Here is a 14,284-nt window from a genome sequence, read left to right on the forward strand (position 1 = left end):
GGAAGGGAAGGTTTACAACCCCCTATAGGTACTTCAGGTACTTTCACCACATCTAATAATTGAAAGCAAAAGAGTTTGACATAAGGGCAAAACACGGAAATACCCCCCTCTCAGACACTGCCACCTCTAGGCAAGGGGGTTACTGTACCCAATAATAAATCTGGCCTTGATACTCAGATAATGATGATGAGTACAAGAAGTAATCGCGGTCCTTTCACAGTGTAATAAGCTATGTTATCAGTTGCAGAGTTAAATATAGCAGACACAATGTCAATCAATCTACGAGAACAAAAGTCCACTCCTTTCATTCTTTTCTATTTTATATATTCTTTATTTTCCATTTGTCAAAGGTTACAAAAGGAAACTGGAATTACATCAGGCAAAATATTTGAGACAAAATATTACTTACAATTTCCTAGGTCTTATTTACTCTTTAACAAATGCACCATTAAAATACCTCCTAAGAAAAAATAGAGAAAAAACATGACACAACAAAACTGAACAAACAAGAATGGGGATGGTTGATGATAGAAGGGATGAGCAAGATAATGTAAACAGGTGTAGGAGGAGGGAGGAGATGGTATGAACTCAGAGGTTACATGGTAACACGTTACTCAGTATGGAGAAGTTGTTTGGTTTTTTCCTCTAAAACAGCAGGATTAATTCACCAGCTATCTCCTAGGGGGTCTAAGACTAAGATGTAAAGTAATATCTGTAAGTGGGTGTTTCTTTAAATTTTTGCCATTGAAACCAGATGGCATAAAACTTATTAAACCAATCTATTGCCACCATTTCATCCATGGACAGATAAAAATCTATATGGCTAAACCACTCTGTAATGGAAGGAGGTGAGGGGGGATTTCCAATGTCCAGGAAATAGTGCCTTAGCGGCATTATTTAAGTGTTTCAAAAGGGACTTCTTGTAGTTGGAGAAGGATGAGTTAGGGAGACAAAGGAGCCAGAACTGCAGGTCTATTGGTACTTCGGTCCCCATTATCTCCTTTGAGACTAAACACTGATTGTCAATATGTGGTGAGTTTGAGACAGTTCCACCATATAAGGAGGAAGGTTCCCATAGAAGAAATTTCCTGCAGGAAGTAGATACAGTAGGAGAAAACTAATGTAGCAGGCCAGGGTTCCCGACCCATCTCGACAAAATGTTACATTATGTCTCCACGACAGAGATACTGAGTGAACACACATAAGTCATTCATTCTATTCTTATATGGACTAGCAGCAGGGGCAAAATATGGCATTGCTGGGCCTAAAAACATAATTTGAGGGTGGGCCAGGTGATGCCAGTCATTCTTCCCAAGGGTCCCTGGCTCTGCTCTTCTCAGCATCTGTGCGGATCTTGGGCATATAGAAATTTGCTATGAGGCCTAGCGATGCAGTGTCCTGCTCTTGTGGGAGGGCTGGCAGACGATAGCTCGGGGGGCAAGCACACAGCACTAGCCCATAAGTAACGGCCCATGCTTAAAGGGTGGTTTTTGGTACAATATATATTTATCTATATAACAAGAGGGTATTTTAGTGTTGCTTATTCCATATATATATTTATCTGCCCAGGCCCAGAGCTGGATTAAGGCTCTGGGGGGCCTGGGAACATTACACAGGGTAACCTCCTATGATGTAACATGGTTAACATTTTAGACAAATACACAGGCAATACTGTGTGTACTACTGTTCGGTGCACACAGTTCTGCCTTCACGAGCAGTACACGGTGAAACGGGACATACCTCCCAACTGTCCTAAGCGAAACAGTCACCCAAATTCGGGACTGTCCCTCCAGATTCAGAACAGTTGGCAGACTGTCCTGCTCTCTTCTACCTGTTCTTGTCACTGTCACTACTTGTGGCTGCTGGTTACTTTAGCTCATTTGCTGGATGTCTGGATCCTGGAATATTGGAGGCCCTATATGGAAAAAAAAAAAATGGGTACATAAAATTTAGAAAACTCCAGCCAGTTCCACTGTTAAATCATTAGCACCCACGTTTTATAATTAGGCCTCCCTCCAGCCACAACATTAAAATAATATTCACATTTGCTAAATAGATCTCTTTCCCTCCAAACAACCCTGACATTAGATAGCAAACACATTTAAAATATAAACCTATTTCTCTCCTTTCAAACAGCCCCAGCAAGAATTTAAATAGCATTTACATTTAACAAATATTACCATTTCCCACAACAATCACAAGCATTAAAAACAGTTAATCAAAAGACCTAATTTTCAACAGACCACAATCAATAAATAACTCCCAAACCACCCCAGTTTTAAATTAAAGATCTAAGTACCCCATTATAAATTCAGAGGCCCCACTATTAAATTAAATTGCCCCACAAATAAAATAGCACCCAATAATTAGCCCCCACCTGCACTCCACAATTAGATTAATAGCCTACCTCCCACACTACATTCATTTACTGCCCCCCCCCCCCCCCCCCACACTACATTCATTTACTGGCCCCTCACACACACACTACATTCATTTGCTGGCCCCGCAGTCACACACCCACTACATTCATTTACTGGCCCCTCACTCACACTTACACACACAATATACTGGCCCCTCACTCACTCACACAATATACTGGCCCCATACTCATATATATTTGCGGTCACATGGGACGGCACCTATCACACTGTGCACGTCCCATGTGACTGCAAACCATTGGAGGGAGGGCCGGCAGTCAGATATGCAGGCCAACGAGATGGTGGCTGGTCCCGGAGGAGGGGCCAGTCACCAAGTAAGGTAAATTAGCCATCGGGCCGCCCCAAAATAGTTTTTTGGGGTCCGGCCCAGCCTGCCCCTGCACTTTCCTGTACCCTTTCTTTTAACTAATACCCAGTTGCCTACCTCAGGATCCTGATCTCCTGTATCGACACCCCTCACATGTTGTCGATGGACCTCCATGGTGCCAGTTGCTTATATAGATATACATTACATGGACAAAACTATTTGGTCACAACTGTTAACTATTGAATTGAGGTGTTTTAATCAGACCCATTGGCAGAGGTGTATAAAATCAAGCACCTAGCCATGCAGTTTCCATTTGCAAACATTTGTGATACAAAATGGGTCGTTCTGATGAGCTCACTGACTTCCAAGCGTGGCACTGTGATAGGATGTCACCTTTTCAATAAGACGATTAATAAAACTTCATCTTTGCTGTATATTCCACGGTAAATTGTAAGTGATATTATTAGCAAGTGCAAACATTTAGGAACAACAGCAAATTAGCTACGAATAGGAAGACCATGTAAAATCACAGAGCATGGTCAACGACTGCTAAGGCGCATGGTGCGTTAAAGTCGCCAACGCTCTCATGATTCATTAGCTGAAGTTCCGAACCTCCACTGGCATTAATGTAAGCACAAAAACTGTGCAGTGGGAGTTTAATGGAATAGGTTTCCATGGCCGAGCAGCTACATGCAAGCCTCACATCACCAAGACCAATGCCAAGCGTTGGATGGAGTGGTGTAAAGCACACAGACACTGGACTGTGGAGCAGTGAAAACGTGCTCTGTGGAGTGACGAATCACACTTCTGTTTGAAAGTTAGATAGGCGAGTCTGGGTTTGGTGGATGCTGGGAGAACTTTACCTGTCTGACTGCACTATGCCAACTGTGAAGTTTGGTGGAGGAGGGATAATGGTATGGAACTGTTTTTCAGGGTTTGGGCTTAGCAATTTATCTCCAGTGAAGGGCAATCTTAATGCTTCTGCATACCAAGTCATTTTGGACAATGTTATGCTTCCAACTTTGTGGCAACAATTGAGGAAGGCCCTTTTCTATTCCAACATGACTGTCCCAGTGCACAAAACAAGGACTACAAAGATACAAAGACATGGTTTGATGAGTTCGGTGTGGAAGAACTTGATTGGCCTGCACAGGTGCCTGACCTCAACCCAATCGATCACCTTTGGGATGAACTGAAACAGAGACTGCGAGTCAGGCCTTCTCATCCAACATCAGTGGCTGACCTCATAAATGCTCTACAGAATGAATGGGCACAAATTCCCACAGAAACACTCCAATATCTTGTGGAAAGCCTTTGAAGAAGATTGGAAGCTGTTATCACTGCATAAGGGGGACCAATTCCATATTAAAGTATATGGATTTGAATACAATGTCATTACAGTCCCTGTCGATATAATGGTCAAGCATCCGAACACTGTTGTCCATATAGTGTAGATTCTAGGCTTCAGATAAGGAACTCACACCTTACACAGCGGTAATTTTGAATGGTTGTTTCAGAATTGTATACATTTCACAAAATCTTGCCCAGGTGGAGTTACTAATCATGGAACACAAACAGACTGCAATTTATTTAAACAATATGAGGAGTATAAGTTAACTAGACCTAATAAATGCATTATGAGTGTACAACTTAGAGGAGATGAAAGACAAAGGTGATATGATTGAATCATTCAAATATATTAAGTGAATGGACATAACTACAGGGGTTTCTGCAGTCCTTGCTCCCCTTGGCCTCTGAGTGCAACAAACTATGTGCCTTTCCTCTCAGTGCAGAGCAGAGGAGTATGGCCAAGGAGACACTTTGAAATTGGAGAAAGACAACATAAGAAAGTACTTTTCTATGGAGAGGGTGAAAGATCCATGGAACAAACTCCCAGCGGTGGGAAGATCTCCTACAGTAAAATAATTTATGTGTGCAAGGGACAAACATGTTACTATTGTTATGACTTGGATCTGACATATTTAAATTACAAATTATATAAAGTAAAATAAAAAAAGACAAATGGAAGGAAGACTAGATGAATTAAATTCTATGTTTTCTAAAGAATACTGATACAGTTGTGTAGTAATAATTGACTGCTTACCATTACAAAGTAATATTTCAAAGAAAATTAAAATCAATAATAATACAAAAATAAATCTTGCCCTTTCACACACTCCTCATCCTCTCATTTCCTGTCTGGTGCGTGGAAGGCATCAAATCTGCAGTGCAGTGCTTCCTTCTTCAGTCTGCTGCTCCCCCTAGCGGCAGCAATGCTCCTCCTTTTAAAATTCGGGTCATGTGATCTCTGATTGCACCTGCCTGTCCAATTCAAATCTCATACAATATTTAAAGCCTGCTTTCTGCACAACATAGATCTCCTTTGTCTAGCCCTCTTAGTGTTATTTCCTCCACTGGGATTCCTTGTATACCAGTTGACCAGCTTGATTCCTGTTTTCTGAACCTTTCTTGTCAGCTTCATCCGCCCTGACCATTCTATTGCCTGCTGATTCTGTACCATTCTAGCCAGTTTACGACCAGCTTGTTCTGATGTTTCCATAGACTCCTGTGTACCAACCTGTCACGTCTGGACCCTAGACAGTGGGCCACAATCTGTTTGTCACCTTCCACCAGAACACAAACTCCCTTGTGTGTGTCCCTAGTGAAGACCGATAACATCTTAGACTCTGTGCCTCTGCTTGTGGTAGTGCTAATACTCGGTGACAATTTAAGGGTTTAAACTTTTCCAGCAGAGTCCACTGTGTCATCCCCATTTGGCTGCCCCTCTAGACTCTAGTGGGACCTACCACATCAGATACATGCAATGAAATAGAACAAAATTTAATGGGGAGAGGGGGCAATCTGGCTAGTGCTATCTATGGAGACCCTGGAGAGGTCAATTAAAACTAGCTGAAATGTCTCAGGAATTAGATTGGGAGACAAAGTCTACAAATTAGTATTATTTTCAGATGTATGATCTATTGGTCTTGATCCTGGATCAGCTTGTCTCAGTTCCACATCCAAGTTCCGAGAATTTAAGAGATTGTACAATTTCAAAATAAATTATGCAAAATCAGTGGCCTTGAAGCTCTCCACATCCCTCTAATAGTGGAAAGGCTGGAACAGGCTCTCATATTTGTTTGGCATCATCTTAAATACTTAGGGAATTCGATTGCTAAAGATATATTTTTTTTTTTTTCAAAGATCTGCTTAGATCTCGACAAGTGACAGTCAAAAAGCTTTTTCCTGGATGGGAAGTATTAATATTGTGAAAATTAACATTTTATCCAGAATCTTATAATTCCCACAAACAATCCATTCATGTTTCTCTATTAGGTGGCTTCTAGAGGTGCAGAGACTGATTAGGGAATTTGTGTGGGAAGGGAAAAAGCCAGAGACTCACAAAAGATATTATATAGATGTAAACATTTGGGAGGCTTTCATCTCCCTCATATCACAGCTACTTTACACAGTCGTGATAAACAGAATACTGGAATGTACGTGGGTGAATTAACCTTGATGTACATTTGTTAGAATATTCAGTCTGAATTACAAAATGGAGTCTAGCAGCCTTTATTGTAACTATAATGAAACTCATTTTTGCACGAAATGAAAATGTTTATGACTTTCTTGCTTCGTGGAATGTACCCTTTGCCCAGGGTCTTGTAATAGTGATTATTTAGAAACATTGATAAAAGAATTAGTGTATCCAAACCTCATTGACAAGGCCTCATATTTTAACACATTGAGGTTAAGGAGGCACAATCTTTGAGTAGAGGTGCACATAACGGTTACCCAATCAGTGTAAATGCCAAGCTAAACACTCCTCTGTGTAAGGGTGCCAAGATTATTGCTTTAGAAAGTAATGTATAAATGTATTATTGTTACCTTCTTCTCTAATCGGACTAGATGGTCTGCGTACATGCAATTTTGAATAAACTCGATTATTTCCATCATCAAATCATCCGATTCCTTTTCTGAAAACCGATACAACAACCTAAAAATTGGATTCCTAGCGAACAGCACTAGCTACACTACACAATCTCCCCCCCCACTCTCACTTGCTGGAGAAGCCATAGGGGACTAAAAACACGTCTTCTCTGGTTTCCCCATTTACATCTGTTCTGGTAAACACTGATTTCCTAACCTGAATGAACTTACAGGCCTTTAAAAGTTGTCCAGCTGGGTCTTAAGGATAGGTCAACTGGTGTGTGTTAGATGTTCCCCAATTCTATGAAATTCAAGAAAGATGGGACATGCCTTACTTTAAACATTGGCGGTACTTACAAATCTGCCACTTTGTAGGATCAAAGGATCTAACCAAAGCAGCCAGAAAAGAATGGTAACCTTTTGATTAACTTTGTATGGCTCTTCAGAGGCCTACCCACACAATCTCCATGATTTACAGGTTAATAGAATATGAATATGAATATATATATATATATATATATATATATATATATAGTAGCCTTTCTCGATGCGCAAGGGTGTCAGAGAGGGACATCAATACATATATCTTTGCTGCAAAACCCAGAAGTCCAAGATACCACATGCCGACCTATACCCTTGACATGTAAAGAAAGAGGCACGTCAATTAATATCCTGATCAGCACGATAGCCAGAAAACCATATACCTTTGCACAGGCAGTAGATATACTTCACTTTACTGGCCACTATGCCCTCACTTTTCTACAAGTACAAAAACTATATAAGTAGGACAATAAGATCTTTTTTTCAGTCTGATTGACAAAATCCTTTCAATTCACTCTTATTACTAAAACTTTCCCAACATAAAGCCATAACTAAACGCTGTAGCTTCATACAACAGAGACATCAGGTTAGGCCCAGTGGCTGCAACACTTCTCAATGGTAGAATTTATAGTTCAGGCACTTATGGAATATTGTAGACTTTAGTCAGCAAGTATCTATATAGAAATATTTCTCTTTATTTCAACAAGGCATACATGTCCCTTCACAGAGGCTATCTAGCAGGCCTGTCTACCTACCATGTAAAATGTAACACAATGAAGCACATTTGTTTCACTAATTATGCACGAAGATCATAGGTTTCTAGATTTAGATTAGGAGGTATGCCGTGGAGCACTTGGTAAACTATGTATCCTTCACATCTGAATGGGCAATTCTAGGAATGCTGCCACAGGGACAAAGAATCACAAAAAGGGAGTAAGGGAGAAGATTGGTAAACACTGCAGCAGGCAGAATAGTCCTGAAGGTATAGATCCAACCTGAAGCACCCAAACTCACATTGTTGAAAATGAAACTATTCCATGCCTTCGGGATGGACTGGTTGGAAACCACACTAGATAGAGAAAAGCACACTGAGATATTTCTAGAAATGTGGGAAAGTTATATCAATATATTAGAGGGAAATACAAAAAATCCAGAGTGGTCTACAAATTATGTTTTGAAAAGCGAACGATCACCTGCCCATCCAATTTTAATATGACTGGAGGATATGACATGATTCACCCATGTAGGTCACAATTTTAGCTATAATATCAGAAAAGGTGCTGATCTGGGGTCCGACTCTGTAGTAAAAATTATCAATGAATATATGCACAATTGTTTTAATTATCATTTGTACTCCTCAAAAAGTGCAAATATTTTGCATTCTGGTAGTGGTTTAAGCTCATTCACAGCTGTTTTATCTTGCTGCAGATTCTCTCTTTCACTGGGCCCAACTTAATGTCACTGTTATACAATATTTATACAGCACACAACATTTTAGGCAGTAAGATACAATTAATAAAATGTAAACAGACAATACATACATAAATTGCAAAGTGCCGTCATTATATTATGTAAAAATATTCAAACGTTATGTTGCCACTTATGCTGTGTTGCAACATGCAAATAATTATATGTACACATGAGAATCACACTGTATAAAGCAACTTTTTTAGTCTTCAAAAATTAAACTACCACCATATCTTAATTTATTTGTAATGAGCTGCATAGAAAACATATGCCTACGATCCATTTTACTTGTCATTGATATCCCTTTAAAGAAGAGGCTGCGATCCAGGATTCTATAATGAATACATTTATTGTCTTACAAAATTCTTTGTCTAGAAAGATGGGATATACACGGGGGTGAGAGGAAGAGGGAGATCCTGGGGGGTGGGTGGGTGATATCGGCAGAAAATATGTAATAAAAAAAAAAAAAAAAAACCAATAAATGAACAGACATTTTATGTGCACAGAGATAACCTGTATAAACTATTTAAGCCTCACAAGGACAGAGGAGCTGCAAAGACCCCTTCCCAACCCTGGAAATGTTGATGCTTTAATAGAAATAATAATAATAATAATAAAAAGATATTTCCAGCACAAGTGTTCTGATTAATACTGACTTCTGAAGTTACTTCATAGTTATACGATATAATGCACAAAAAAAAAGAAGATCTCATTACATCTGCCGGGAGAAGTAGATATGTATTTTAACATGTTCAATTGACGAAGTGTCTAAGGCACCTTTTTGTCATTAAATATGTTTTTTTTTGTTTAAGTGTTTAAAATGAATAGAGATCAGAAGACAGTGCTAACTTTAGTTGAAATGTAGTTTGGGTAGAATTAATCCTACTACTGCCACCTTTACTGTATTGGCAGGAGGTAAAGTTAGTATAGTGCCAAGAGATTAAACTCTTAGGAAAACATACAGTCTGTCCCTGACACCAATTTATACTGTATTGAAAAAAATTGGCAGATTCACAGTTTCACTATGGAAATTCTTTTGTGGTATAACAAAGATCCACTGTAGCCTGACTGGAACAGAGTGTGTCAGCTACTACATGCAAAGGTATGAGAATCCCACATCTTCCCTCCACCCCCATCACCCACATGGGATTAGGACAAAGGACATGTAGTGTATTTTTGTTTGTCCACATGATGCTATAGAAAGAGAAAGCAAAAAAGTCTTAAAACAGACGCCTTTCAAAGAAATGTAGAGCCAGAATATATAACCTGTTTGATGCCTGCCTTCTGTATATTGGGGTGAAGAAAGGTGGCATTCACCTTGTTCCTGCAAGAAAGGGCACTTCAGCAGGAAATAGGTTGAATGGATTTGTATTTTAGCATTAAAGAATCCAAAGCGTATTTGTCTAAGAGGAGTGCAGTACAAACTCCCTCAGACCCGCTGGCTGACTGTTTGACCTGTAGAGCTTCCATGAGCAGTTTAATGTCCCTTTGTCACCACTCCCTATGCAGCCCTATGTTAGGCAATGGAATGCTGCGAGAGTAAGTCACTCTGCTGGGGATGAAGCGGATGTCTCGTTGACTTCGTTGGTTTTAACCTCTGTTTCATCGTCTGAGAGATCCATAGAAGTGCCCTCTATCTGCAGCTGTCGGCGACCCGAGCGGCTGGAAGATGATGAGAAGGACATGGGACCACCTCTCCTGCAAGAGTGAAGAGCATATTAAATACATTTTGTAGTTGCACTCCTATCAGGTTATATTTAAAGAACTCCAGCGATCAGTAGTGTGCATATCCCTATGATCGTTCATGTGATGTGCTTTTTCATGGACTTATCAGATTCCTTCCAACAAAAACAGTGTTCAGTAATCTCACCTCAGTCTGTTCTTGAGAGTGGATACTTCACGACTTAGACCCTCATTGGCCTCGGATGCATCATCTAGCTCGCGTTGCAGCTTGCGCCTTGAGGCGTTTGCACGGGTGGCTTCCTCTTCTGCCTCCTCTAGCTGCCTCTTCAGTTGTTTCATGCGAATGTTGGCCTTTTCCATCTGCATCAAAGTAAACAAAGGATATATTTTATTTATGAGACCGAGGTGCGGTGTAGATTTCTGGTGAAAAGCTAAATATATAATTATATAAAAAAGATAGCAAGTGAATAATGGGTTTTTTTTATACATGGTTTGTAGTTGGGGAGTGTGGGAGTTGGCACTTAACTAGTTAACTTGTTACTTATAACCTGCTGACAGATCCCTCCCCTCTGCAACCACCATGTAGCTCCTCAGTGTAATTCTAATCACAGTATGGCGGTCTTTACTCTCACACCATCGTATGTAGATTCGCCAAATCCTGTGGTAAATACGTGCAGACACAGGAATCCTAGCCCGCAACAGAATGCTCACCACCCTGGAAGAGAACCCTTTTCTCCTCCAGAGGCTGGTTTCCACAGCCATGCCGTTAGCCATCTGAGGCAGATCCTGATGTCAAAAAGGTCCCTGAAGGAGAAGGTCATCGCGAAGAGGTAACCGAAACCCCTGACTGACCACCATGGACAGAATGTCTGCGAACCAGACCCTACGTGGCCATTCTGGCATCACCAGCATTACTGGCAGACCTCCCTGCCTGAGAATGCGTGGAAGAACTGGGATTGGGGGAAAGTAACCCAATCTGAATTACCGGTGCATTGTCATGACATCTACGTTCACCGCCAGTGAATCCCCGGCTCTTGAGCAGAAACTGGGACCTGACGCCATGAGGTCCAGATCTGGAAGACCTCCAGATGGAGAGACCATTTTCCTGGCATTACTGTGTGTCGACTTCCCAGTTTAGCACGTCTGGGATGAATACTGCCGAAAGCGAGGGAACGAATAGCTCCATCCATTCCAGGATATGAGGTGCCACCTGCATTGCCCTGGCACTCTTATAAACCCCCTGCCCTAATGTATGCCATTGCCGTGGCATTGTCAGATTGGAGGAGAACTGGGAATCCCTGAAGAAGAGCCTGAGCCTCCCTCAGCGCCATTAAAGTGGCTTTCAGCTCCAGTATGTTTATTGGAAGGGAGGCTTCTGTTTCTGACCAAAGGCCCTGGTGGCGAAGATGAAGGGTCATCGCCCCCAGCCCTGAAGGCTGGCGTCCGTTGTGACAATTATCCAGGACTCTGGAGCAAACGACCTGCCTACTACCAAATGGTCCTGAACCCTCCACCAGTGAAGAGACGGCCGGGTCTCCTGAGATAGATGGACAGGCTGGGGAGTTCAATCTGAGGTGAGAACCTGACCACTTTGTTAGAAGATCCCACTGAAACCGTCTGGAGTGGAATCTTCCGTAAGGAATAGTCTTGAATGTCGAGACTATCTTCCCTAGGAGCTTCATGCAGAGGAGCATGGAGGGACTGCATTGTGACAAGACCTGGGCCGTCAGTATTTGAATGGATCAGGCTCTGTCCTTGGAAAGGAACACCTTCTGTTCCCTGGTGGCCATGATGAGACCCAAGAATGTCATCCTTTGGCAAAACTGAGACGTGTTTAGATTTAAGATCCAGCCATGAGACGCCAATACCCTAATAGTGAGATCCAGATGTTGACATAGCAGATGTACGGACGCCGCCTTGATGAGAAGATAGTCCAGTTAAAGCACTATTCTGACTCTGACCCCCCTGGAACGAAGACAACTGGCCATCACTGACATAACTTTTGTAAAAACTCTTGGCGCTGACTGGGAGGGCCCTGAAATGGTAGTGGGAGGCTCCTATCGTGAAGCGAAGTAGAGACTGATGTCCCACCCATATTGGGATGTGCAAGTAGGCATCCTGAATATCTATGGACGCCAGGAATTCTTCCGGTTCCAGGCCACTTATTACTGACCGAAAAGATTCCATGCACAATTTTTCCACCCGTAGATGTAAATTTAGGGACTGATTTAGAATTGGGTGGAAGGAACGATTCGGTTTTGTGATCAATAGGTTTGATTACAAATCCCTGGCATCTCTGCAATTCCAGAACTGCACAAATGACCCCTGCCAAAAGAACAGAAGCGACGCAGTCCAAGATCGCCTGTCTTCTTATGGGATCTAACAGTAAGGAGGTGAGAAAGAACCGATGCGGGGTCTGATCCACTAGACTGACCATGTAACCCCTTGTCATAATCCCTGAATCCATCAATCTGGGCAGGACGCTATCCACTCGTCCCTGAATAACTGCAGACGCCCCCTACTCCAGCAGCCGCGAGGAGAGGAGGATGCGAGTCAGGCTGCAGGTTTATCTTGCAGCTTGGGAACGGCACACTTTGCTGAGGAAGAAGACCTTCTATTTTGAGAATGTCCACTGGAGCCGAAGGATCTGCCCCTGCTCACCTGACCTCGATTGGATGAGTTCCCCCGAAAGGGCTGGTGAAATGAACTGTAACTACGTATCTGAGATTTTGGTACATTGACTGGAAGGTACGTGCTTTACCCCCAGTCACCTCCGAAATTATATTATCCCAGCTCAGGCCCAAAACATACCGATCTCGCGTCCGTCTAGCTGCCATTGCTGAGCCAGACGCAGACGTAGACATTGAGACTGCATTCTGAGCAGCCTCACATAAATAGCCTGCTACCTCTTTAAGGTGCAGAGCAAGGGGAAGAAGGTTGGAATCCTGAAGTCCAGCCGTGAGCCTGGTCAGCCCATGATTCCATGGCCCTGGCAAACCATGCCGAAGATAACATTGGTCTAAATGAAGCTCCTGCAGCTACGTAGATGGATTTTTAAAACTCCTTCCACTTTCTAGGGAGTAGTATCCTGAAGGGAAGCTGAGCCCGGAACTGGCAGAGTGGTGTGACGTGCCAGTCAAGCCACTGGAGTGTACACACCCTTGGTACCTATACCGAACGGTTAACGTCTTCTAACTGTAGTGGGTATAATGTCATGAATCTTTCAGGAACTACTACCTTGCGGTCCGGCTGTGACCAACCTGCTTCCGCATATTTCCCGTAACTCAGAAGGAGGAAAACAGACTGTGCGTATTTTCATTTTTGTAAAAAAGACGCCGAACCGCAGATGTAGGCTCATCTAGGTCTAAGAGGTCTAAGGTCCTTCTAACTGCTAGGACCAGATCTTCAATGCCCTGATGCCCTGTCTCGTTAGGGATTTCTCCATCCTCTTCAGATGATATCTCTGAATCTGATACTGAAAGAAGAGGATGAATAGTCCTCTTCCGTTTATTTTGGACTGAGAAGATCTCGGAGAGTCTAAAATCCTGTTCAGTCTATCAAATCCCCTAACCAAAGATGTGGACCAAGTACGGGGGTACTTTGGGGAGCAACCGAAGATGAAGGGCTAGCGGTTAATAAATCTGCACCGTCATTGACCGGTTGTTGAAATAATGCTGAAAGGGTTGCCCTTGCTGCCGAAGTAGGAGAACTCGCAGACAGTGCTGTAGTCTCTGCCTGATGGGTGAGTAGCTGCACCAGGGTGCCCATCGACTGTGCATTTTGAGCAAGCAAAGTATTTTGCTTTAGTTGCTTTTCCTTTATCAGGCATTATAAAAGGAATAGCAACAACAGAATCACTATACAGAGACAGTTTAGCAATTATACAACACAAGAAAAAAAGATTGTAAAATATACTAGCTAATCTTGGACTGTCAAAACATATATCTTACTATATGTTGTATGGTATGTATTAGGTCCCAGCAAAATACGGAGATGCAGCAATTCCCTCTGAATATGAGGCTATCCAAACAGAAGCAATATCATATATCAATACTGTATAGCAGAATGTATATTAGTAAGAAAGCTGGGGAGTGTAGTGGATCAAAGTAGATAATTACCTAACAACCCCCCCGAGGTG

General features: G+C 42.1%; 1 protein-coding gene across 2 annotated transcripts in view; it reads right to left on the reverse strand.

Moving 5' to 3' along the window:
- Positions 1-8,793: 8,793 nt before the first annotated feature.
- MYH10 (myosin heavy chain 10) overlaps positions 8,794-14,284 on the reverse strand; it is a 107,175-nt gene continuing 101,684 nt past the window's right edge. For both annotated transcript variants that reach the window (XM_075216940.1, XM_075216938.1), the window contains 2 exons: positions 10,334-10,506; positions 8,794-10,161 (listed from right to left, as the gene is read on the reverse strand). In XM_075216940.1, coding sequence (XP_075073041.1) covers positions 10,008-10,161; positions 10,334-10,506 — 327 coding nt within the window. In that variant the 3' untranslated portion in view covers positions 8,794-10,007. The remainder of the gene's footprint in view (positions 10,162-10,333; positions 10,507-14,284) is intronic.

The sequence above is a fragment of the Mixophyes fleayi genome, chromosome 6 (genome assembly GCF_038048845.1).
Source record: "Mixophyes fleayi isolate aMixFle1 chromosome 6, aMixFle1.hap1, whole genome shotgun sequence".
Lineage (NCBI taxonomy): Eukaryota > Metazoa > Chordata > Amphibia > Anura > Limnodynastidae > Mixophyes > Mixophyes fleayi.